Below are 26,650 nucleotides of genomic sequence, written 5' to 3'. Positions count from 1 at the left end.
GGAATTAATCCATATATACCATGTTGTGCTTGCTTCAAACAAAATAAAACTTTTTTCAATTTTATAAATTTTATCTTTATAGCCCTTTTTCACATATCTTGTAATTTGTTCAACATATACTTGTTCTTCGAATAAATCATTTATGTACTTAAGATCCATTTAATGTATTTTTCAATTACTTTGAACAACAAGTGAAACAAACATACAAATAGTATAGAGCCAGGCTATTAAAAAAATACCTCAAAATAAATAACACCTAATTTTTGTTTATAGCTCTTTACAACCAATCTATCTTTCACCATTAGCCTTATACTTTGTCTCGTAGACTCATTTGTCGAAGTCCACTTTATGGTGTTTTCAATTGCATTAATTTCATCATTCATTGCTTTTACCCAATGGGTATCATCAGATAAGGCCTCCTAAAATGTTATTAGATCACAATATGCAAATAGGGTAAAACTGATCAATCTATCATTAGATGGATCATTATCTTTACTTGTAACACAATATTTAGAGGGATTGGTAAGTGATGTCATGATAAGGCTTCTCCCATGACTGACAAAGTTGTGTTATTTCCAAACATGTAAATGCTAATATCATTCTGTCCACACATGCAATTATTGCAATCAATATCTAAAAACCATGTGATATTTATTTTAACAGTGTTGAATGCAAATAGAAACTCTCGAACTTCTAATTATTTTCGCCATTATATTCTACAACATTGGCCAGATTGCCCTAACAATTAGACCACATTAACCAACAATTCGCTATTCTATGTCCACATTTATAACATTGGCCATCAAGCTTATCTTGTTTGCAATTTAAATGGTTACCTCTTCCTTTTCCTTGGTCAAATATACTGCCTAAATCATTATCTCTTCCATGCCCCTTTGAACCCTTGATTATCCCATTGCCTTTTTTTGAGTGGAATATCACCATTATTCTGATCATCTCGCCCTTTTAAATTTGATTGGCTTTGCAAAGCTTTTTCAATGGACTTCTCTCTCCTTCCATTAATCCCATCCACGTGGTTTTCAATAATACGTTATAATTCTACAATCATCACATCATTGATGTCTTAGGATTCTATAATTGAAGTCGCCAGATAATCATTACTTAATTTGCATAGTCCGGAAGTCTTTGTGAACAACTTCGACTTTAATCTTTTTACCATAAACTCATTACGTCTATAGTAAATATCTGACAAAATTCATTCTCCCTTTGTATCGATTGTAACTTGGACTTTTATTCTTTTCAAGTCCTTTTATGCTAGCTACAAAGTATTCGAGACTTCTTTGATATAGTGGCATCAACAATTTTCCTAGAGATTGAATAAACTCCTTGATGGATTTGTGAAAACACTAATTGAGCTTATTATTATTTTCATGGTCAGTTTCTGAATTTCTGCATTAACTATACTCCATATATTATAAACCTTTAGATGCGTGGTCATCAATGTTAGCTAATAATTGTAAGCAATCTTGCTATTTGATTTCGAACTTGGCCAAATAATATTGCAATTCATTGATATGTACTAAAAATTGCACTTTACAAAGTCTTGAGTTCTATAAATTATAATATCAAATCATCAAATATCTACATTATTTATTACACTAATTCTGCACACTAAAACCCCTAACTTTCCACACACATTTATATTAAACACAAAAACCTAATCACAGTATATATATATATATATATATATTCTTATCTCTACTTAATCAACTAAATACTCGATTAACTATTACATATTTGTCTCTCACTAAAATAAATAATATTTTGAGTTCATGCCTGGTTTATGGCTCACAATTATCATATTCATACAAACCATACATTTCATAACTAAATTTTTCATACTATCTTTTGTTTGTATAGGGGTCAATACTTATAAACGAAGAATAGTGTTTGATCTAAAATATAAGTGATATCATATAACAAGGGAATTTCTTCATAATAATTTCTGTTGGGCGAATAAATTCATATTAATTAGCAATTTTTTTTTTTTTTTTTGGCTTGAAATCCAAAAACTGGTAACTGAAAAGTTGCCAACGCAGGCCATGCACCAAAGAATAACCTAGGCAACCCCTGCACAAACGAAGCCAACATGGATGGACTACCGTCGACCACCAACAGAAATGTTGGGGAAAAACAGCTAACAAAATAACCAAAACAAGCACTACAAAACACACACACACACACACACACACGCACAACAAAAAAAACATACAAAAACCACCGGTGACAAATAACTTGGACGACCAAAACCTTTTCACATTAAGCAAAAGCTCTAGCACCACCAAGAAAAGTTACGAGAGCCACTGAAACCACTAGAGAAAACAATGTAACATCACCAAACTGCTTAGTTGAGATGTATCCAACTTGGTCCTAGATTGTTGATTAATCCTTAGAGGGAGAAATGAATCATCTACTTTGTATTTGGGATTGATCAATCTAATATGGGAAAAGCTCAAATTTCACAGTTGGAACTACCAACACATCTCAAACCAACTAACTTCTGGAGGTTAATGCCTCCATGCTCAACTCATCAAAAAATCTTTGCATTTCTTCACTTAGGAGTCTGTCACATTCCTAGGGCAGAAGGGTCATTGCATTTCTTCTATTATACTTGTTTTTTAATGCTTGTACAATTGTTATAGCGCGCAGTTGTGCTTAACTGGATTGTACATTCCAGATAAAGGTATTGCTGGGCTATATATATAGGCCACGGTTAGAGGATGGCGATTATGATGTGAATAAAGAATCCTTACCCCCTCTCTCTCTCTCTCTCTCTCTCTCTCGTATTTTCTCTCTCTTTCTTCTTGTTTCTCTCCCTCCTAATTTTGTCTAGCTCTCAATCTTTCCCAATTGACCCCTTGTTAGATTCGAGGATTTGACAATTGGTATTAGAGTTAGGTTATCCTTGGCAGTGGAGATCCAGGCGCATTGGAGTAGTGAGCTAACTCCGAAGAGCCAAGTGATTCCTGCCTTGTTGAGGGAGGTTGCAATGCTGGGGGCGAAACAATTTCGAGCGATCAAAATTATCACGATCGCTATCAAATTGTTGATGATCGATGATCGGTGATTGTAGTAGCGAAAATTATATTAATCAAGGCTGAACAATAGCTTGAGAAGATGGCTGAGGGAACTATAATGAAATAGTCTGAGACTCGATTGGATGCGATGGAGATTGGGTTTCGTCATAATCAAGAGTAGTTGGAGACCCGAATGGATGCAATGGAGATTGGGTTTCGTCTGAATCAAGAGCAGTTGGAGGATCAATTGGAGTCGATGGAGTTGGGCCTTCGCTAGACTCAGGAGGAAGTGACTTATGGTAGGGTGGAAAACGTGACCACCTGAAAGGCAATGCTATCATTGGAGAAGAGCATTCGAGCGGAGGTCACAAGAGAGAGAAAATGTAACGAGCCTCAAGGAAGAGTTTGCTAGGTTTGCCCAACAATTGAGCACTGTTTTGAGCATGTTTTCCCAACTACCTAATGCGAGCTTATCAGTGGACTCCTCTTCTAGGTCCACCACGACTCCAATCCTAACTGGACTAAGGATCTGACCACGTGTCCCTGATCCTCTGGAAACAAAGAAGAGGGTGGAGTTCATGTCGGAGATGTCCACCAGGGGAATGTATGCAAACCATAATCACGCTCCAAAGTTGAGGTTGGAGATTTCGGCATATAAGGGTGACAAACCGCGATGGCGGATCCAAAGTTATGAGCGATTCTTCCAACATTATCGAGTGGGAGAAGGTTAGAAGGTGAATATGGCTATCGCATACCTTAACGGTGCAACAGATGCTTGGTTTCAAGGGTGGAGTAGGAGCATTGAGCTAAATTAACAAGAGTTCGTGGAGGATTTCTACACTCGTTTTGAAGAAAGAACCCTGACAGACATAGTAGAGGAGTTCAACAAACTTAAGCAAAAAGGACCAGTTAAGGACTACCAAACTAGGTTTGAAAAGTTGAGATCCTTGCTAATCCTCTCTCACCTGACTTTGGATTAATCATACTTTGTGTCTAGTTTTATTAGCGAGTTGAGTGATGAACTTAGGCTCACTGTTAAGATGTTACAATCAGCCACTGTGAAGCAGGTTGCGGAGAAAGCCCAACTCCAAAAGTTAGTTTGGAGGCGATTTTTAATAAGCACAAGTCAATAACTAAGGGTTATATCAGGGGCTATTTACAAGGCAGTGGGGGGAGGAATGACTAAGTGTAGCAATCTAGTGGTACAAAAGGGGAACCTACCACCCAAGACTGCACTCAACCCAACTTCGATCAAGTCCTTTTCAATGGAATAGAAATGGTAACTTGGGCTTTGTTTTCAATGTGGGGAGAAATATACCCCCAGACACCAATGTAAGAGACAACTATTACACATGGAGGGACAAGTAGAAGAGGAAGAAGGAAGAGCAAAGAAGGCTGTAGAAATGGCATTAACGGGACATAGAACTACAGGGGAAGAAGATGGGGAGATATCGTTGCATGCCTTGCAAGGCTGCCCCTTTAAAAAGATAATTAAGGTGAAAGGCTTAGTGGGGAAGAAGAAAGTGATGGTTCTTATTGACAATGGTGGCACGAATAGCTTCTTGGATAAGACATTGCCATGGACTTGTAGTGTCCACTACAGGCAACCCTTCCCCTATCTATTACAGTTGCTAATAGTAGTAAAATGGTAAGCAAGTTCAAGTACCAAGGGTTCAAATGGGTGATGCAGGGTTAAGAATTTACAGTAGATTTGAGAATCCTAAAATTGGGTGGCCGCCACATTGTTTTAGGGGTGGATTGGATGAAGATGGTGAGTCCCATGATTTTTGATTTCCATAAACTTGAAATGACCTTTGAAATGGCAGGGAAGAAGATGACCTTGACAGGGAGCTTAGAGGCTGGTGAATGTAAAATTGTGACAAGCATAAAGATGCAGAAAATTTTGTAGCATGAAGAAGCTACCATAGCCTAACTATATTCCCTATATGTAGTGGAGATGGAGGTTGAGGAAGGAAAGGCAAGAGGAAGTGCAATAAAAGAAAAATGGGACCACTCATGGCTTGCACATGTTTCCACTTTGCATTCTCTCAATGAGGTACATTCTTGTGACTTCTTACACTCACTGTTGATTGAGTTTGAGGACTTGTTTGTCGAACCATTGGCCCTACCCCCAACTTGATTCCTTTACCATACTATCCACTTAAAACCCAATGCAGAATCTGTTAACATTTGATCCTATAGGTATTCACCCTTACAGAAAGTTGAAATAGAAAAACGGGTCAAGGAAATACTCACCAAATTTGTAATACAGCCAAGCCAAAGTCCTTTAGCATTCCCCGTCCTCCTAGTCAAAAAGAATGATGGAACCTGGTGGTTTTGTGTGGATTATCGTTAGTGGAATTCTCTTACTACTAAGAACAAATTTCCCATCCCGATCATAGAAGATTAGTTAGATGAACTAATAGGAGCCATTATTTTTTCAAAGCTTAACTTAAGAGCTGGATACCACCAAATCAGGATGAGTCCAAATGATATCCCTAATACTGCTTTCAAGACTCATCAAGGCTTATACGAATTCCTAGTTATGCCATTTGGTTTAACTAATGCTCATGCCACATTGCAAACTCTGGCAAACCATATCTTTAACTCGTATTTGAGGAAATTCGTTATTGTCTTTTTTGATGATATCCTTATATACAACCCCTCTATTAATCAACATTTGATTCACTTAAGGATAACCTTTGAAAACCTCAAATCTAATCAACTATTTGTGAAGAGGTCCAAGTGTACTTTCGTTGAGAGAAAAGTGGAATACTTAGGTCACATAATCTTGAGAGACACGAATCCAAAGAAAATTGAGGCCATGGTGGGATGGTCGAGGCCACAAACTATCAAGGAGTTAAGATTTTTTCTAGCCCTCACAGGGTATTACAGGAGGTTCATCAAAGATTATGGTAGCATAAGCAGGCCATTGATTGAATTACTTAAGAGGAACATCTTTGGGTGGAATTTATAGGCAGAGACAACCTTTCTAACGTTAAATAAGGTTATGACTCAAGCCTCCTATATTAGCCTTACTCGACTTTTTTAAGCCTTTTATTTTGGAGACTGATGCATGTAAGATAGAGGTAGGTGTTGTGTTGGTTCAGGAGGGTAAACCCTTAACATTCCTTAGCCAAGGCTTAGCCTTCAAAAACACCTAGGAGTCTAGGACTAAGCATTTACAACAAGATGCTGTTAGCTATATTGATGGTTGTGGATAAATAGAAGTATAACCTAGAGGGTAACCAATTTGTGATTCGATTTGACCATGAGAGTCTTAAATTCTTGATGCAACAAATGTTGGACACCCAACTGCAAAGAAAATGGGTAACTAAATTGTTGGGGCTGGATTATACAATACAATACCAGAAGGGGAAAGAAAATACAATAGCCAATGCATTGTCAAGGAAAGAGGAAGTAGGGAATTACCAAGCCATTTCAGCTATGGTGCCTGATTGGGTAAAGGAGATTACATCAAGTTATGAGAAAACATCTTGGGCAAAAGATCTCATGACACAGCTAGCAGTTCAACCTACCAATCAGAAAGGATACACTTTGTTAGCAAGTTTACTTAGGGACAAAGGAACGTTGGTGATAGGGGAAAACGACCAGCTTAAAAAAAGGTTACTACAATCACTGCACAACTCATTAGTAGGAGGACATTCAGTGTTAAATGTTACTTACCACAAGGTGAGACAATTATTCTTTTGGTTCGGACTCAAATGAGATGTGACTACATATGTGTTAGTGCCCTATTCGTCAACGCTGCAAACATGAGCATGTTCCTTATCTTAGCCTATTACAGCCATTGAAGATACCAAATCAAGCTTGGGAGTACATCTCTATAGACTTTGTTAAAGGGTTACCTAAGTTAAAAGGTAGGGATGTTATAGTGGTAGTGGTGGATAGATTGACGAAGTTTGGCCATTTTTTAAGTTTATCCCACCCTTTTATAGCCCCTAAGGTATCTTGATTGTTGTTGGATTCAATTGTGAAGATACATGGGCTGCCTTTGTCCATTATCTCGGATAAGGACAAAATATGCACTAGTAATTTTTGGAAGGAATCAAAACTTTGGGGGTGGGATTGTATATGTCAACAGCTTACCACCCAAACATAGGTGGCCAGACTGAATGTAATGGTCGGGGTCCACGTAGCAACGTATTGTCCAGTTCAGGTTGTAACCAATCCCTAATTTTGTCACTCTGAGATTTAATCCCAAAACACGCGTCACTATGTAGAATCCCTTCGCACTTATATGCCTAATTCCCCCATTTGCTTGGTCGATGTGAGATTTGCCTAAGGTGCCTACATGCACCCCCCATTAGGGACTCAGCATCCTTACTGAGGTTTGCCCCACCACCATGCTCAGAGGCTCGAGGGTTGGCTCTGATACCATTTTGTAACGGTCGGAGTCCATGTAGCAACCTATTGTCCGATTCAAGTTGCAACCAATCCCTGGTTTTGTTGCTTTGATATTTAATCCCAATACGTGTGTCACTATGTAGAACACCTTTTGTACTTATATGCTCAGTTCCCCCCCCCCCCCCTTTGTATGGCTGATGTAGGATTTGCCTAAGGTGCCTACACTGAATGAGTAAACCAGTGCCTAGAAACTTAACTATGATGCATTTGTTTCTCTAAGCCAAAAAGTTGGAACAAGTGGCTATCATTAGTCTAATGGTGGTATAACTCTAATTTTCACAACTCCTTGAAAAGAACCCATTTGAAGCTCTTTTTGGTTATAAACCACCCTTATTACCTGTTGTTATGAGATATTCTGGTGAGGAAGTGGCAGTGGATCAGTATTTATAGCACAGGAAAAATGCATTGCACGTGATAAAAAAAAGAGCTGATTGTGGCCCAAAATAAGATGAAACAAATGGTAGCTAGAAGAAAGAGTGAAAGATCATTTGAGGTAGGTGAAATGGTTTATTTAAAGGTGAAAAGGTTTCAGCAATAGGTGTTTTCAGTGCCCCTACAACAAAACTCAGTCCAAAGTATTACAACTCTTTTTCCATGCTAAGGTTAGGAAAGTGGCATACAGGTTGTAGCTACTAGAGGAAGTATTGACCCATCCAGTTTTCCATGTGTTGTTATTGAAGAAATCGGTGGGACCTACTCAACCTCACTAGTTTGGATATTTCCCTTATTGCAGAGGACTTAACAATAAATGTGGAACCCTTAGCGATGTTGGAAAAAATGGTGATCTACCAAAATAATCTACCGCTATCCAAAGTTCTGGTGCAATGGACCCACTTATGCCCTGATCACACAACATGATAGTACTTTCCTGATCTTCTCAAGCAATTTCCTCAAGTTGTACAGCTTTTGTATCTTCTCAGGGACAAGAAGTGTTTCATGGGGGAAGGGGGGGTATTGTCACATTCCTAGGGACATAAGGGTTATTGTATTTCTTTTATTATACTTGTTGTTTGTAATACTAGTATTTAGTTGTTATAGCGGTTGTGCTTAACCGGATTGTACATTCCGAATAGTGGTATTGCTGGGCTCTATATAGGCCACAGCTAGAGGATGGAGATTATGGTGTGAATGAAGAATCCTTCTCCCCCCCCCCCCCCCCTCTCTCTCTCTCTCTCTCTCCTAATTCTCTTTAGCTCTCAATCCTTCCCAAAGGACCCCCTCTCAGCTCCAAGGATCTGACAGAGTTGCACTACTCAAGGCATGGTGGAACCCCTACTGCTAACACCTCTCCATCATGACACCTATCTTGTGGCAAAAAAAAGATCGGGAACCTAAATCACAAATGGCAAGGGGAATAAGCAATTGAAAACAACTTGCCTTCTCACGTGCATGATCCACACCACCATTTTAATTGCCAAAAGACATGAATCAGACCCTCTGCCTTCAACTAAAACCTAAATGGCAACAAACTTAATGTGTTAACTTCTCCCTTTTGCAACAATCAGCGCTATGAACAACTCCCACAGTGGCTCATTTAGCAAAAATACATTTAATTGGGTTTGTTTAAATAGCCACCGCCCAACTATCAATCGATTTTTCTCCTGTACCCTATCTTAGATTGGAGTTACCTTTGCTTCATCACATTGAATTGTTAAATTTTGTAAGAATAGAAGCCTCAAAACTTTTAAGCATTGATTTAATGAAAAGAGATAAGACCAGAAGATTGCATAACAAATCCTTGCATAATATTAGGAGTATTAAACCATATCCGGTTGACTGACCACTTTGGTGGAGGCGCAAACTTGGAAGCCAAAGGAAACTGAGCTTGAAAAGAGGACTTCATCTCTAGAGAAAAAAACAAACATCCAAGAAGTGGAGACAATGAAGGATAAGGAGGGCAAGGAACATGAACAAGGGAAGGTAGAGAAACGGGTTAGGGGGAAAAAAACACAAAGAATGACAGGAATAGAGGGATGAAAAAGACGACGTCCCAAAGGATATTCCAGCATGGAGTCAATCGAACTACAATGGCCAAAAGTCGCCAAAGTCTCCTCAATAGTGAGCCACATATCTAAAAGGTAAAACCCTAGAGAGAAGGCAGAGAATTCATAACTTTAACTTCTTTTTCACGTAGTATAATTTTCTTTTAAAAGGGAAAAGTTGGGTTACAAATACTTAAAAAACTGTTGTTTGCATCTTGAAATTTTTTTAAAATATTCATATGATTATACCAACTTGCTCTCACAAATACATATATTTAATATTGGTTTGCAGATTTGCACAATTTTCGTTCCAAAGAGTTGAATGTAGGTAATTAGTGTTTAATAATATACAAGTTAAATTCCATCTAATAAACACATCCTTTAGAAATCTTATATGATAGTTGGAATGATTTTAATGGTTTTCTAATTTCTTTTTCTTTGCTAAGATTTCTACACATGAAGAATACAACGTTTTTAATTTTAACAAAAATAGAGCTACATTTTTTTCATTAAGCAATCAACGAGAACCCACAATCACCATCCCATTTAAGTGTGCACTAAATAAACTCACAGGCATGTGCAATAGCCCACAAACAAGCGAACAAGGTAAGGACAAAGAAATGTGTGGTTCACTTCCAAGCATGTTTGAACCTAGTTAAAGAGGAATTTGTGATAACCTCTTACGACCAAGAAAAAAAAAGGGGCGGTGGGGGAAGGGAGTCACTTTTAGCTCACCTTGAATACATAAATCTAATATGACATGCACATTTATTATGAAATAATTTTTCCTCTAAACTAAATTTAACTGCTTGCGACACTATTGTTACTTGCCTTACCAAAAGAAATTGTCATAGTTTTACCATAAATATTATATTATTTTAGGATATCTATTATTTGTTGTGCAATAACCATGTTAGGAAACACACCCATCAAAGTTTTATAAGTTATAATTCTTTTTTGTAACGCTCAACTATCATATTCTAATGGTTAGTCATACATGTATGTAATCCAATGGTTAATCGTTTGCCTTCTCTCCTTGTCCACTCTCCCAAGTGCCTCGCCTAAGCTAGTCCCAACCATCTTCCACTAATGCAATTTGTTAGGTTCTCTTGATGTGTTCCCAACCAAAAAAAAAAAAGGTTCATCGAGATTTGAAAGAAAATGAGAAACTTATCCATAACTAGATCAAACATTCATGATAAAAGTTCGTTGCAATAGTAAAAGAACTTGTAATTCCTTTCCTCTGGAGCACAAAACCTAAGTTTGACGATATCTTACTAGAATCCAAGATTAACCAAGGCTTGTCCATGAATTTTATAACCTCTTTAATTACTAACCTATAATATCAGAGCAGATGATCTTAATTTTGAAAATTTTAAACCCTATAATAATCTTTTAAGATCTTAAAACTTGAAATTATCAATGTTCATACAACATTCAACTTAGCTTTCTACTACTTCAATTCATGAACACACCAAACTCTAGCCTCTACCTAATCATTGTTGTTTTTTTACATATGGCATTGAGTACAAGGCTTATTGGTGATATGATTTTGTCTCTAGATGTCTTCCACTACTTCTAACACGTCACTTTTTCAAAACACAAGATGTATGTAAATTGTTTAGTTTATCTCACTTCCTACACTAGTTGCATGTCTTCCTGCCAGGTTTTCCTATGAATGGCAGCCAAATCAAATCTCTCCAGAGTCAAATTCAGCTCTATTTATATACCATACTTTTTTAGTTTCGAGTTTTCATTTTCCAATTAAACATTTGCCATCCATACACACACCTACTGGCAAAACCATCAAAAGGCATAAGCCAATTCTTCTTTCTTTCTTCTTTTTTTTTTTTTACCTTTATCTGGTAGCTCTTTTGGGCACCAAGAAACCTCCACTTTGGGAAAAGTTACCATGCTTCCTGTGCTGTATTTTTCCAAATACAAGCCTTTTCTTGATCATCCATAGAGCCATTAGATGAACCAGCTAACTTCTAAGCCTTTAAAGAGAGGAAACTCATCAATAGATGATCGCCTGAATTCTGTCCTTCGTCAAAGATGTGCATACCCGTTTTCTTTGCCCTTAGGCTGAGCTGATCAATATAGATTAGATGTGAATCAATGGAATCATGGAATTATGTACTACAATAGTTAGGAAAAAGAAAATATTACACGAACACTCTTTATGTTCATGATAGGCTAGAAAGGGCTGGTCCCAAAATTGGATGAAGTACAATGGTTCCTTTTGATTGCTGACAACCAAGGTAAAGTCACCAGTTCTTTAACATGATGTCTAGATGTAAGAATTCGTGATTGGTGTGCCAATCTCACTTGGTTGAACTTAAGGATTTTTTTTATTGTTTGGGTTGGCAAGATTGTACAGGGCTAGGCACTAGCATGCCATGTTATAAGAACTTAGAATTGTCTATCTTATGCAATATCCTAGTACAAGTGTAAAAAGTTGTTTGTACTTATGCTATAGAGAAAATAATGAAACATAGACAATACAAATCAGCAAATGCAGCTCTTATATTTTCACTGTTCTGGTGCTCTAGCCTAGTGAACTGCTTAACTGGTTATGACCTATCCCATCATAATTATCAGAAATGTGGGTGGACTTAAACTTGCTTCCAAATTACTATGATTGATAGAATAAAATTTTACCATTGCACCAAGGCCTTATAGCTCTCATTTTTAAATTTCTTTTATTGTTTAAGAAGTGACATTTCATTTCGAGCTAAAACAGAAAGGCTGATTAGATATTACAACTTCATCAAGTATGAAGAGGGAAAAGAAAAAGGAGTAATGAGACGAATAACACATAGAAACATCAGGTTTTAAGCCAGTCATTTGCAGATTTCCATTTCAATTAAACAACATTATCTTGTTAATTTATACAAACGTTAAGTGGGGTCCATTAGCAATTTCAGCTCACTGTAAATACCATAAGCATCTTTTTTTCCTGAAAGTAATGCATGACAAAATGTAATTTAATAAGAAAACAAAATATTCACATGCTTAACTCAACTGACACTATTTGGTGCTACTTTCCTCAGCATGAAGTCAATAATAGAGCGGTACAACAAGTCAAAAGAGGAGCATCATCAATTGGCAAATCCAATTTCTGAGGTCAAGGTAACTCTCAGAAACCAGAACTCCAGTTCGACAGCAAAATCTACCTTGATAAAGAGGGCACATAAAATGTTTCTTCTTTAACTACAGACATTTATAGTGTAACACATATCTTGAAAATTAAAGAGTTCCTATTTGTTACAACTCTAACCCTTTGGTTTCTGTCCTTCTAGAAGTTATAAAGCCTAGAATCAATATTGACAAAAATACAGTAGGGTGTTGCAGTGCAAAACAAAGAGAGCTGACAAGTGAGAAATCACCCTCAGACCTGAAACTGGGCAGGTTCATATTATTTTCTAGTGTTTGAAAACTTTTATGGGAATCATCTTGACCGAGGCAGGACCAACTGCACCTAGAAAGCCAAAGGGGAGAAAAGAATAATAACCACAGGCTAGCAAGGTTTATCACTGTTTAAGAGTTGACATATGGAGATTTTCACAAGTTCAGATGCTACCTAATGAAATTTACACAGAAATGCCAATCTGGAGATGGATAGGTGACAACAATGATATGACACCAGCCCATACTACCACATGGGCATGTTTCACTTAGGAACACTCCAGGTGGCAGATGTATGTTCCATCCTAGAAAAAAATTTCAACATCTGTTAAGGATGTGACTCATATGGATTCGGTACAAATTCTAAAGAAGGAATTCTTTGCAAATAGGACGGAAAATACACAGTTATGTGACTTTGCCAACATCCATACCTGTCACATACCAAAATTATGTAGAGCACTGCAAAATTTTGTATAAAGATGTTCGTCTTTTTAAACTAACATGCTACAAGCATGCCAAATAGGTCATTGGGAAATAGGATTGTCAGTTGCAAAAAGAGATGCCAAGTCAATGCCCACTGAAGATGCAACTTGGCATCCCTAATATTCATTTTGATATGACCTACATATCATCCCCACTAGACACATCATTAAACATGTCTAACATGCATTTTTTGAACTATCTATGCAACATAAGAATAGCATTTCAAAACTCAAAGTAAAGCAATCTCACAAGTCCTAATCCCACCAAATGGGTCATCTACATGAAATTTAGACTTCCAATCATCTCTATGATGGTTGTATCATTCATAAGGCCACTACATTCCATGTCATGTTTGAGGGTTTCCACCAAGTTCCCTTTGGTCTTCCCCTCTCTCTTATGATACAAACTTCATTTCATCCACTTGCCTCACAAGTGCATCTGTTAAGTCTTCTGACTAAACCCTAGGGTTTCATTAAAAAATTGGGAAGTTGGAAAGAGAATAGGGAAAAGAGAAAGGAATTGTCATGCATCTACTGCTATTGGGGGGTTGTACATTGTATGGGTAGTTATAGTTGTGGCTAGTTGTACCTCGATAATAGCTTAAGGCAATTGTACTCATTTGAATTTGGTAGCCTTTTGGCGCCATTCTTGGCCACTGGGATCGGTATATAATAAATTGATCCAGGTCAATTGAAATCATCTAGATTCATATGAGAATTCTATTTTCCCACTCCAATTCTCTCTCTCTTGATCTTTCCCTCTTTCATTTTCTGTTCTTCTTTCTCCCCCTACATTTCTATTCATTCTTTCTTAATTTCCTACCCAATTCTCACCAATTTGGTTGAGAATTCTCTGTTAGATTCAAGGATCTGACAAATTGGTATCAGAGCTATTCCTTGGTCGACGATCCCACCTGCTACCCCAATTTTGATGGCGGATGGCATCAGGATGAAACAGATGGAATCGCAATTACAGCAGATAACAAAAACGATGACGAAGATGCGAATCTGTATGGAATCTATAGAATTGGTAGTGGAAAGGAAGTTGGATAGTGCTGTCGAACAATTACGCGAGGAAGTAAGCCACATGTGTGAGCAGGCCAACAATCAAATATGCAAGAAAATGCAACAATTCATGGTGATGGTCACGAGATAAAATCTAATAAGGCTATCTCCTAAGTTTCCTCCTAGGGAGAGATCAGATCCACTCCTACCCAAGAATAAAGCGATCCATAGAGCTATCGGATCCTCTAAATTTGTGGTAGAATCGATAGTGGTTGGGGAGAACATACTAGAAAGAAGGCAAGAAGTGCAAGCTACCTCCAATCAAACCTGTTTTCCTATGCCTAAACTAGAGATACCTTTATTTGATGGACATAACCCGAGATGGTGGGTGAGAAGATGTGAGAGAATGTTTAGCTTTTACAATGTGTCGAATCAACAGAAGGTCACATTGGCCTCTACCTAGCTCAATAATGTAGGGGATGCCTGGTTCTAGGGGTGGATTAAAGTTAGAGATGGCTGCCGATGGGCAAATTTTGTGGAAGATTTGCGTGAAAGATTTGGAGATCAAAGCATGATGGATGTGGTAGAGGAATTCAAAAAATTAAGACAAGAGGGTCTAATGTAGGCCAAATCAAATTTGAGGAGTTGAAATCCCTTATGTTGAACCTTAACCCCCATTTGATAGAGGCCTACTTCGTCCCAAGCTTGATCAGTGGCTTGAGTGAAGAATTAAGACCCACAAGGAAGATGTTGCAACCCAGGACCATTAAACAAGCTATTGAGAGTGCTAGGCTACAAGAGCTTTCAGTGAAAGCTCTAATGAAGAAATAGAGGTTGCAGGCAAGGGGGGGCGAGTTCCAATGCTTTACAATAAGGAAACAAAGGATTCAATAGGGAGGCAGTTAAGGTCAGCCCGAGCTCAAGGGGTTTAACAGTTCCACCCCTGCTCAGTCACAAGGAGGGATTATTGAGCAAAGGAGGCAGCCAGATTATGCTTCTAGTGTGGGGACAAGTATGCACTAGGGCATCAATGCAAGAGACAATTACTCTTGTTGGAAGAAGAAGAAGTAGAAGCTGAGGAGGGGGAACCTACAAATCCATCTGAGATCGAAGGAGAGGATAACGAGAGAACTCCCAACACATTCTAAGGGGCTTAGCCAATAGCAAAATCATTAAAGTGGAAGGGAAGGAACACAATTGCAAGCTGATGGTCCTAATTGATAATGGAAGTTGTTGGAATACACGTATAGCGATGTAGGTAAAATTAAAATTTTTTGCATATCAGATATACACAGCGGAATACATAAATACACACACCATACATAACTTGGATATTTAAGTAACACGATATTTCATCATATGAAATACAATAAATGATAAACCTATAGCCCGATGTCATGTAGAGTATAGAAACCTTTTCTATACTGAGACCGAATCCACCTCAAGTTGTGGTGGGTCTAGTCTATCCACACCTAGCAAGCTACCTAGTACCATGTCACGATCCTCATCCCGTGCTAGCCTGAGGACTTTGATTCATAGTCACTTGTGCATCTCACCGGACTCCCCGATTTTTTCTGCGTGTGCCATTCACGCTCTGTGTAATTAATTAGGAGTAGAAGTAGAAGAGAGCAGAGGAAGCAGAAGCTGAGCACCATACACACGCACACCTTTGCTCTCTCCCGTCCAATTTTTCTACCCAGCCTCCCCCTACCACCCCTCCAATTTGCTGCCACGTGTAATCCACTATTTTTAGCTGGGGCGGTGCGGGAGTCGACTAACAACTTCGAGAGTTAACTACTGCAGCAATCGACTCTCTAAATGGGGCAATCGACTCTGCTGCTGTTTCTAGAAGAAACTATAGTCTGATCCACTAACAATCAGTGAACTGAAACCTGACCCATTAACATTTAACAAACCGCTGTCATTAACACTTAATGACATATCCAAAACCACCATTAACAATTAATAATGTCCAAGACACAACAGGTGCAGAGTGCCGATACCAGATGCCATGCTATATGGTGTGTGATTTTCTAGGTTCACTGCCCGCTAGCAAATAGATAACACCAAAACTCGTTTGGCACAAGCCGAAACACCTCCACCCATCACAAGAATCTCTCCATGTTCCAGTGATGCCCTGAAAGATCCTAGGAAGCACCTAGTAGCGATCTAGGACAATATAGAAGGCAATGAAATCTAACTTCAAGTGAGCCTATTACAATTGACGATTAGCGTGTACTATAATCCTTCTGTCACTCAATGTCTCGACTAAGCAAAAGTCATGTAATGATAAACTCACAAAGTCAGTAACTATGTGTCAGATCTTATCAACGTGACTAGATGACACCTCAAGAAACACTTTCTTGATTAATCAAATTACCTTGGCCAATGACTTTCCTGTCACACTAATAGTAGACCACATAGGACGTTCACCTCATCAATAATGAGGGTGATAGATCATATCTCTGAACATTGGTTTCCACATACCAACAATACGGAACCACATAGATGAATGTCCCCACCTCGCAAATGGATGATTCAATGTATTAGCAAATCCCGCACACCAATACACAAGACAACCTGTGTCAGTTCAAATCTAAGGACCAATACACAATCGCAACTCAATGACAAGATCATTATCCACAATGCCATATGATCAGTCATCAGTGTCACATTCAGTGCGTTGTTCTACAACAACCACCCATGAGTATGTGACTCACCACCCCTAACCATTAGTATCTCATACTAATCAAGGTAGTAAACATCGTTCTAGTCCATAATCAATTAATCAGAGTCCCCATCTGATTAATCTAAAGACTACGAATATTTAAGAAATCCTATTATCAGAGAATCTCATCACATGTTCTTAACACCTTAAGAATAAGACTTTCAAATAGGAAATATAGGGACTTATTCATATAACAAACTAGAGAGTTTAATGAATGATGATAAACATTCCTTTTATTAATTCATATACAAAGATATATCACATGTATTTATTACATATGCCATACGTCATCTAAATCTAGCATTAAGGCACATCACTAATAGAAGTACCCATAGCTTCCTAGATGAGGACACAACCAAGAAGTTGGAGTGCAAGCTTATTGTAACACTACCCCTATTTTTTAGGGTAGCCAATGGCAACAAAGTCATGAGCAATTCAACATGTGTTGGTTTTTGTTGGGAGATGCATGGAGAAGAGTTTGAAGTTGATTTCAAGCTTCTTAGGTTAAGGGGATGTGACTTCAATAGAATGGAAGTGACATTTGAAAAGGATGGCAAGAAGATGACCTTTATAGGCGGAATGGAGGCAGGGTTATGTATGATGATCACGGGGAGGAAGGTACAGAAAATGTTCGAGAACAAGTTGTCTCAAGTGGCACAGCTATTCTCTGTTCATGCTATAACCACTCAGAGGGAAATTAGAAGCAGAAAGGAGAGCTAATGCTGATTGTTAACAACCAAGTTCAACACCATTGGGAGGTACATGAACTTGACTCTCTTAACATACTCTCAGTTGAGTTTGAGCACCTATTTGTAATGCTTGACTCCCTACCTCCTAAAAGGCCTTTTGACCACTCCATTGCTCTCAAACCCAATGCTAAACTAATTAACATAAGCTCTTATCGATACCCTCCCAAACAAAAGACCAAGATTGAAAAATTTGTGAGGGATATGCTTCAAAAATCTACAATCAGACCAAGCCACAGCCTTTTGCCTCACCTGTATTACTTGTCAAAAAGAAAGATGGAACATGGTGATTTTGCATTGACTACCGTCAACTAAACGCCATTACTGTTTAGGACAAGTTTCCGATACCCATTATTACAGACTTGCTAGATGAATTAAAACACGCCACGGTCTTCACCAAGCTAAACCTCAAATCTGCTTATCACCAAATCAGAATGAAACTAGAGGATATACCCAAAACAACCTTTAAAACCCATCATGGGCATTATGAATTCACAATGATGCCTTTTGGACTCACCAATGCCCTAACCACATTTTAGGGCTTAATAAACCAAATTTTTGAACTCCACCTGTGAAAATTTATCCTAGTTTTCTTTGGTGATATCCTTGTGTACAGTCCTATCTTTACTCAACACCTTGACCACTTGAAGGCTATATTTGAGGTCCTTAGGTTAAACCAACTGTATGTCAAGAGATCAAAGTGTACCTTTGTCCAAAGGCAACTGGAGTACCTTGAGCACATCATTTCAAGCAGACCCAAGGAAAGTGGCTACTATGATTTCTTAGCCAAGGCCTACCACTGTTAAGGCCTTAAGGGGAGTTCTTGGATTAACAGGCTACTATAGAAGGTTTGTGAGAAATTATGGGGTGATAAGCATGCCTCTCACTGATTTGTTGAAGAATGATGGCTTCAATTGGAACCCCAAGGCTGAGGAGGCCTTTGTGCAGTTAAAGAAAGCAATGAGTGAGGTTCCGATGCTAGGTTTACCAGATTTCAATAAGCCCTTCATATTAGAAATGGATTCTAGCATTACAAGGATTGGGGTTGTCTTAATGCAAGAGGGCAAACCATTGGCCTTTATTAGCTAGGCCTTAGCCCCTAAGCGCTTAGGCTTAAGCATCTATGATAAGGAGTTGTTGGCCGTGTTTATAGCAGTGGAAAAGTGGAGAACTACCTAGAAGGAGGCTAGTTCATAATTAAGATTGACCTTGAAAGTTTGAAATTCTTGTTGCAGTAAAAACTGCACACACAACCGCAAAAGTAGGGTATGGCCAAACTCATAGGGCTAGACTACGTCATCCAATATAGAAAGGGGAAGGAGAATGTTGCTGCAGATGCACTATCCTATTGTTCTAAAGAGGGGACATTTGTAGCTATCACCTCAATTGTTCCTAATTGGTATCAGGAAGTGATAGAAAGTTATGATTAGGATGAGTGGACTAAAGAGCTTCTGGAGCAACTGGTCATTGATCCCTTAAGCAGGCGAGGCTTCACACTAAGTAATGGGTCATTAAGATACCAAGGTAGGCTGGTAATTGGTAATTGTGGCCAACTCAAGAGGAAGATATTGCAGTTCTTGTACGAGTCTTCTTTGGGTGGACATTTAGGCATGCAAAACACCTACCAAAAGGTAAAATAGCTCTTCTATTGGTCTCAATTAAAGAAGTTTGTGATGGAGTTTGTTATGGCCTGTGATATATGTGAGAGATGCAAGCATGAAACAATAGCAACCCCAAGCTTATTTCAACCCTTGGCCACTCTTGAGCAAAGCATGGACCAGTGTGACCATGGACTTTGTCAGGGATTACTGAAATCAGAAGGTAAGCACTGTATATTAGTAGTCGTGGATAGATTTAAAATTTTTTCCCATTTCCTAAGCCTTTCCCACCCTTTCACTATGCAATAGGTAGCCCGAATCTTCTTGACTAGGTAGTGAAGCTTCAGGAACCCTACAATCCATAGTATCCGACTGAGACAAGATATTCACAAGCCTGCTATGGTAAGAACTATTGAAGTCCCTTGGAACTAAGCTGCACATGTCCATTGCCTATCACCCCAAGTTAGTTCCTCCTTACCCTCATTTTCTAGAGAGGCTTCCCCCACTATGGAACCGGCTGCCATTTTAGACAAGAGGATCATCCCTAGACAAGGAGCTACTTTAACTCAAGTGCTAGTGAAATGGTCCCATCTTCATCTAGACAACAACACTTGGCAGTATCTACCAAACCTTCTCAAACAATTTCCAACGCTGCTAACCTTCTCTGTATTTCTTGAGATAAGAATTTTTTTTTTTTTTTTTTTTTTTGGGGGGGGGGGGGGGGGGGGGGGGAATTGTCATGTACCTACTGCTATTGGGGGGTTGTACATTATATGGGTAGTTATAGTTGTACCCATTCGAATCTAGCAACCTTTTTAGGCCATTCTTGGCTATTGGGATCAATATATAACAAACTGATCCAGCTTGATTGAAATCATCGAGAATCATTTGAGATAATTATGTTTTTCCGCTCTAATTCTCTCTCTCTCGTTCTCTCTCCCCCTACATTTCTCTTCATTCCTTCTTAATTTCCTACCAATTCTTGCCAATTTGGTTGAGAATTCTCTATTAGATTCAAGGATCAGACAGGAATTTGATCTCTTTGAGGGGATCGACCTCCAAATCAACCAAAGCTTTGAATTGTATTTTGATTGCTTCAAAAATAAGCTAAGGCAATTACATATATACAAAGTTCCCTTAATTAGGATTTGTATTCTTGAATTAGCTAGGACCTCTAACAAAAAAGGAAACAACTAAGTACCTAATCTAATCTAATCCCTAAAATTAAGGAATCACGATCAAAGATAATCAAGCAATTAAAGGCAACAAATCTAATTTAATCTTATCTCTAAAATCAAGGAACATTATCCTAATCACCTAGGATTTGCTAGTTAAAATAGAAATCAAAGAAAATAATCAAACCCCTAAATTTTGGAATCCCATCATCTTCTCATATCCACACCATTTTAATCATCTATTGCATTTTATTTTCAATATATGCCATTCCAACCATAGCATGTTTAAGGGTTTCTTATCAAGTTTTTTTGCTCTCTCTCTCTCCCCCCAAACTTCCTTCATTTCATCCACTTGCCTAACAAGTGCGTCTATTCTTCTTCTCACATGTCTAAACCATCTTAATCATGTTTCCCACATGTTATCTTCAATAGGCATCACTCCAACCTTTATACATATGATCTTATTTCATGTTCTGTCCTTTTGCTATGTGGCCGCACATCCACCTCATAGTTATCAAAGGCACACCTAGGCACAAAGCAAATGGAGGCATAATTTTGTGCACCTCTTCAGTATAGAGTCAAGGTGCCCTCTTTAGGCCCTTGCCTAAGGGCATGAGGTGTGCACCTCAGGCACTAGATGGATACAAATAACCCTTTTTGAATCAATAACTAAAACATAAAACAAAAGCAAAGTCTCACCAAAATAGAGAAACCGTTTGACTTTGTTAGGGATTTCTTCATCAGCCTTCAAAGAGTAAGCTGCCAAGCTTTAAAGAGTAGACTTCATCACGCACTAGAGAACCCTCACTCATGGGAGGCACATACCATTCTCCAGTTACCTATCCTCATTAACAATGTCCTTGAAGGCAAGAACACTTTTCTAGAAACCTAATTTTGTTTTTATTGGTATTAAGTTATGTTTTTATGTTTTTATTGGTATTAATTTTGTTTTAGAAACCTAAAAATGAGAAAGGGAAGCAGTATTCCCTTATATTTTATTAATACAAATGAAAAATATTTATACAAAAGTTTCCTAAGAATTCTCCTAGATTTTAGAAATCACATTCCTATTTTATAAGACCAGATTACAACGGAGAAAAATACAAATAAACCTAATCAAGAAAGGAATAAAATAAAGTACAAGATAGATAAAATACAAGATAAATAAGGAGAATATATTTTATCAAGTTATGTTTCCAATCAATCATTACTCCGCCAGGGAATGTTATCCACTGCCGGTCTCAAGCCCGGATAAAGGAGGAGAGTTGCGTTAGGTAGCCGACAGTCAGCGTAAAATCTAGTCGGATCCAAATATGAATTCTAGATAAACTATCTATTGGGGCATAACCCACATAGAAGTCTAGAATTCATGTAGCCGACCCCACATAGTGGAATAAAGGCTGGATATGTTGTTGTTGTTGTTTATATTTCCAATCAAACCATCTTCAATTGTTCTAAGTTCTCTTCCAATTCTTTAGTTTTTTTTTTTTTTTTTTGTTCTTTTTTCTTTTTGGGCTAATTTGGATGTTACATCTTTCAATAGCTTTAAGTTGTTTTATTTCAATTAGAAACACAATAACATGGCAATATATACACTATACAATAAAATACCTCTCCTCTACTTCTATATTTTTATCTAAATTTTGTAATTCGTGATTTTATGATTTTGCATTTCTCGTTATAATTATAAATTAAAAATAATGGTAAATAAGTATTCTAAACATGTTTTGAATAAATGTGAGCCTAATGTCTTTGAGGCATGTGCCTATGCCTTGCCTTTTGTGCACCTGTGACAACTATAATCCACATTCTCATCACAATTGCACTCGTATTTTGCATATATTGGTATTTAATTACCCAACATTCTAATCCATAAAATAAAGTTCTTACAGTTGTTAGATAAAACTTCCCTTTTAGCTTTAAAGGGATCCTACAGCCACAGACAATGCTGGACAAACCAGATAGTGCAATAGTAAATGGAACTTTTTCTACAGTATATCATGTCTGTAAACTGGCCATTCTTTCATGGATGTTAAGTTCACGTATCTTATGCTATCTTATTAGCACTAACATGTTTGGCTGACATAAGGAACTAAGATTCTATTACAAAAAAGACAAGAACTCAAAAATAACCCACATCACACAATCCACTGTATTAGATGTGCTTCAATTTGATATTATGGAAAGTGTTGTCCCTATTACTCATGACGATCCAGAGGATCAAACGACATAAATATATAATCCTATTGTACTTGTTAGTTTTGGCAAAGGGAGGCTGCAATGCTGAGGCAACAACTGCAGAACCTGCAAGAGAAACATCGGTAAAATCTTTCTCCTTCCATAATTTATCTATATTTTCAGCTAGAACCAAAAGCAAGTGACATAACTGAAGATATCATTGTCTGTTTTTTCATTGAGAGGTACAGTCCAGATAGGGACTTCACAAGAAGTACCAACAGTTTCTTTTAAGCAGGACATGTCTTCCTATTAAGAAACTCATGTAAGACCACAGCAAGAGTACTCTATTTTGTCAACTCAAACACTAGCAATGCAACTTGACAATAACGTAACCTGTGTTTTAACAATTGAATGACGAGAAAAACATGCATAATGTCTTACAAGTTCTATTGTGGCTACTAGTTTCTTTCTTTTTTTCTGCACATGTATGCATAAAAGCATCTATTCTTAAGGAACCAGGTTGCTCGGTCTAGATTTACATGGTGGTACGAATCTCTGGAAGTTGATACATTCTTTTTATTTGTAATTTATAAAACAATCATTCAGTTGATAACATATATGCACCCGACATCAGAAACAAAAGGCAAATCTAAGCCTTTGCTTTTCTATCCAAATTATGTCTATAAATTACATGTCTGAAAGGAAACCACAGAAACCAATTCTACATCACGTATCATTATTACGAAACATGTTTCTGAAGCAAAGTATGCCTTTGCATTACAACAGACTGTTATTCTGCTGTCTGGCCTTCAAATTTTAAGAGGAATTCATTGGAAAAAAATAGCTCTTAAATGAAAAACCTATTTGAGAATCATGTTCAATACATACACCTTCACCCAATCACTAAAACTTATTGATAACAAAATTCAAACATTCTCCATGACCTGTAGAAGCTGCAGCCAATCTGAAATGATTTCAGTACAAGTGAGCTTAACAAACATTATTCACGGGAAACTTTTTCTTCTACCCAAAGCAAACAATAATTCAGACCTAATCAATAACATCATGTACTCCAACCTACCATAAATGCTCCAATACAGCCTATACTGTCAATAGGCTGCTATGTAAGACTACAACAACAACAACAACATATCCAGCCTTTATCCCACTATGTGGGGTCGGCTACATGAATTCTAGACTTCCATGTATTTCTGTCTTTTGTCATATCCTCATTTAGATCCATATATTTCATATCAAATTTTAATGTCTCTCCCAAAGTCTTCTTGGGTCTACCTCTACCTCTTTTTGTGACTAATTGTTCCATTTCATCATCTCTCCTCACAGGAGCGTCTCTTAGTCTCCTTCTCACATGACCAAACCATCTTAGTCTAGTCTCTCTCATCTTCTCCTCGATTGGCACTACTCCTACCTTATTACGAATAACTTCATTTCTAATTTTATCCTTTCTTGTATGTCTGCACATCCATCTTAACATCCTCATCTCCGCTACACTCGTCTTTTGCTCATGCTGGTATTTGACTGCCCAACATTCTGAGCCATACAACAGGACTGATCTTATAGCTGTCCTATAAAATTTTCCTTTCAATTTTAATGGGATTTTACCATCATATAACACCCCCGATGCATTTCTCCATTTTAGCCAACCTGCCTTAATTCTATGTGCGACATCCTCGTGGATTTCTCCATCTTTTTGAATCACTGATCCCAAATATCGAAAATGGTCTTTTCTTTGTAAGATTTGGTCTTCTAATTTTATTATAACATCATCAACTCTTGTATTTTTACTAAATTTGCATTCCATATATTCTGTTTTCTTTCTACTTAATTTAAATCCTTTAGATTCTAAATTGTTTCTCCACAACTCAAGCTTAGTGTTCACTCCGTCTTTTGTTTCATCCACCAACACTATGTCGTCTGCAAATAGCATACACCATGGCACATCTGTCTGAATATCTTTAGTGAGTTCATCCATTACTAGGGCAAATAAGTATGGGCTTAGTGCAGAACCTTGATGCAGTCCTATTGTAGTTGTAAATGATTCAGTATCCCCTCCGCATATTCTGACCCTTGTCTCTACACCATGATACATGTCCTTAAGGGCTTGTATATAGGCTATTTTGACTCTTTTTTTCTCTAAAACCCTCCATAATACTTCTCTAGAGACCCTATCATAGGCCTTTTCTAGATCTATAAACACCATATGTAGGTCCTTCTGATGATCTCGATACCTTTCCATTAGACGCCTCAGTAAATATATAGCTTCCATTGTTGACCTACCAGGCATGAAACCAAACTGATTTTCTGACATCTTTGTTTCCTTTCTGAGCCTCTGCTCTATTACTCTCTCCCAGAGTTTCATGGTATGACTCATTAACTTAATTCCTCTATAATTTTCACAGTTTTGAACATCTCCTTTATTCTTGTATATAGGAACCAAAGTACTCTTCCTCCACTCATCTGGCATCTTTTTTGATTTAAGGATGGCGTTAAATAGTTGCGTTAGCCAGGAGATGCCCTCTTCTCCCATGCATTTCCATGCTTCTATTGGTATATTATCTGGTCCCACTGCCTTATGATTTTTCATCTTTTTTAATGCTTGCCTTATTTCATTTGAACTTATGCGTCGATAGAATGTATAGCTCGCATTCCCTTCGAAGTTACTAAGATGTCCCAACCTAACTCTTGTGTCACCACCATCATTGAATAATTTTGTGAAATACTCCTTCCATCTCTCCTTAATCGCTCCCTCATTTACTAAAACATTTTGATTGTCATCTTTTATGCATTTCACTTGATTTAAATCCCGTGTTTTTCTTTCTCTTGCTTTAGCTAATTTATATATATCCCTTTCTCCATCTTTTGTATCAAGTCGTTTATATAGATTCTCATATGCTTTTGACCTTGCTTCACTAACAGTTCTTTTTGCTGCCTTTTTTGCTTCTTTATAATTTTTTTGATTTTCTTCATTGTTGCATTGATATACCGCCTTATAGCAAGTTTTCTTATTTTTAATTTTCAATTGTACCTCTTCATTCCACCACCAAGACTCCTTAAGGTTAAGGGCTCTACCATTTGTCTCTCCAAGGACTACCTTTGCCGTGCTTCTCAGAGCATTAGCCATTTCTTTCCACATTTGGTTTGTTTGTCTTTCTCCATTCCATTCCCTTCTACTCCTTAATTTTTCTTTGAAGATTAGTTGTTTCTCCCCTTTTAAATTCCACCACTTGATTCTTGGATTTTGTTTTATGTGATTTTTTCTCTTCCAATTTTTTACTTGAACGTCAAGTACTAGAAGTCTATGTTGAGTAGTCAAACACTCTCTTGGTATCACCTTACAATTCCTACAACATAACCGATCCTCTTGTCTCATGAGGAAGTAATCTATTTGGGTGCTTGAGGTGATATTTTTATATGTGATTAAGTGTTCGTCCCGTTTTTTGAACCTAGTATTAGTTATAATGAGCCCATATGCCATAGCAAAATCTAGGATAGATTTACCCTCATTATTAATTTCCCTGAATCCATACCCTCCATGTACCTCTCTATATCCGTTTCCGTCTCTACCCACGTGCCCATTTAAGTCACCTCCTATAATCACTTTCTCTCATCTTGGTATCATTTGTATGAGTCCCTCTAGGTCCTCCCAGAATTTTGCTTTTATCTCATCACCTAACCCCGCTTGTGGTGCATATGTACTAAAGATATTCATAGTCATTCTTCCTAGACTAATCTTCACCATAATAATCCTATCCCCTATTCTCTTTACATCCACTACCTCATCTATTAAGCTTTTATCCATAATAATCCCCACTCCATTTTTCGCTCGATCAGTTCCTGTGTACCATATTTTATATCCAGCTTCTG

The 26,650-nt window shown here is 37.7% G+C and overlaps 1 protein-coding gene and 1 long non-coding RNA gene across 7 annotated transcripts in view; one reads left to right on the top strand and one right to left on the bottom strand.

The window, feature by feature from the left end:
* LOC127800135 (MADS-box transcription factor 23-like) overlaps positions 1 to 26,650 on the top strand; it is a 39,588-nt gene that overhangs the window by 10,170 nt on the left and 2,768 nt on the right. For all 4 annotated transcript variants that reach the window (XM_052334583.1, XM_052334582.1, XM_052334581.1 and 1 more), the window contains exons 3-4: positions 12,499 to 12,577; positions 22,847 to 22,908. In XM_052334583.1, coding sequence (XP_052190543.1) covers positions 12,499 to 12,577; positions 22,847 to 22,908 — 141 coding nt within the window. The remainder of the gene's footprint in view (positions 1 to 12,498; positions 12,578 to 22,846; positions 22,909 to 26,650) is intronic.
* LOC127800136 (uncharacterized) overlaps positions 11,247 to 26,650 on the bottom strand; it is a 35,518-nt gene continuing 20,114 nt past the window's right edge. For 2 of the 3 annotated variants that reach the window (XR_008022728.1, XR_008022729.1), the window contains exon 4: positions 11,247 to 11,535. This is a non-coding gene — a long non-coding RNA (uncharacterized LOC127800136). The remainder of the gene's footprint in view (positions 11,536 to 26,650) is intronic. The other variant, XR_008022731.1, reaches the window with a different exon arrangement.

The sequence above is a fragment of the Diospyros lotus genome, chromosome 4, assembly GCF_014633365.1.
Source record: "Diospyros lotus cultivar Yz01 chromosome 4, ASM1463336v1, whole genome shotgun sequence".
Taxonomy (NCBI): domain Eukaryota; kingdom Viridiplantae; phylum Streptophyta; class Magnoliopsida; order Ericales; family Ebenaceae; genus Diospyros; species Diospyros lotus.
This window is presented reverse-complemented; position numbering and strand designations above follow the sequence as displayed.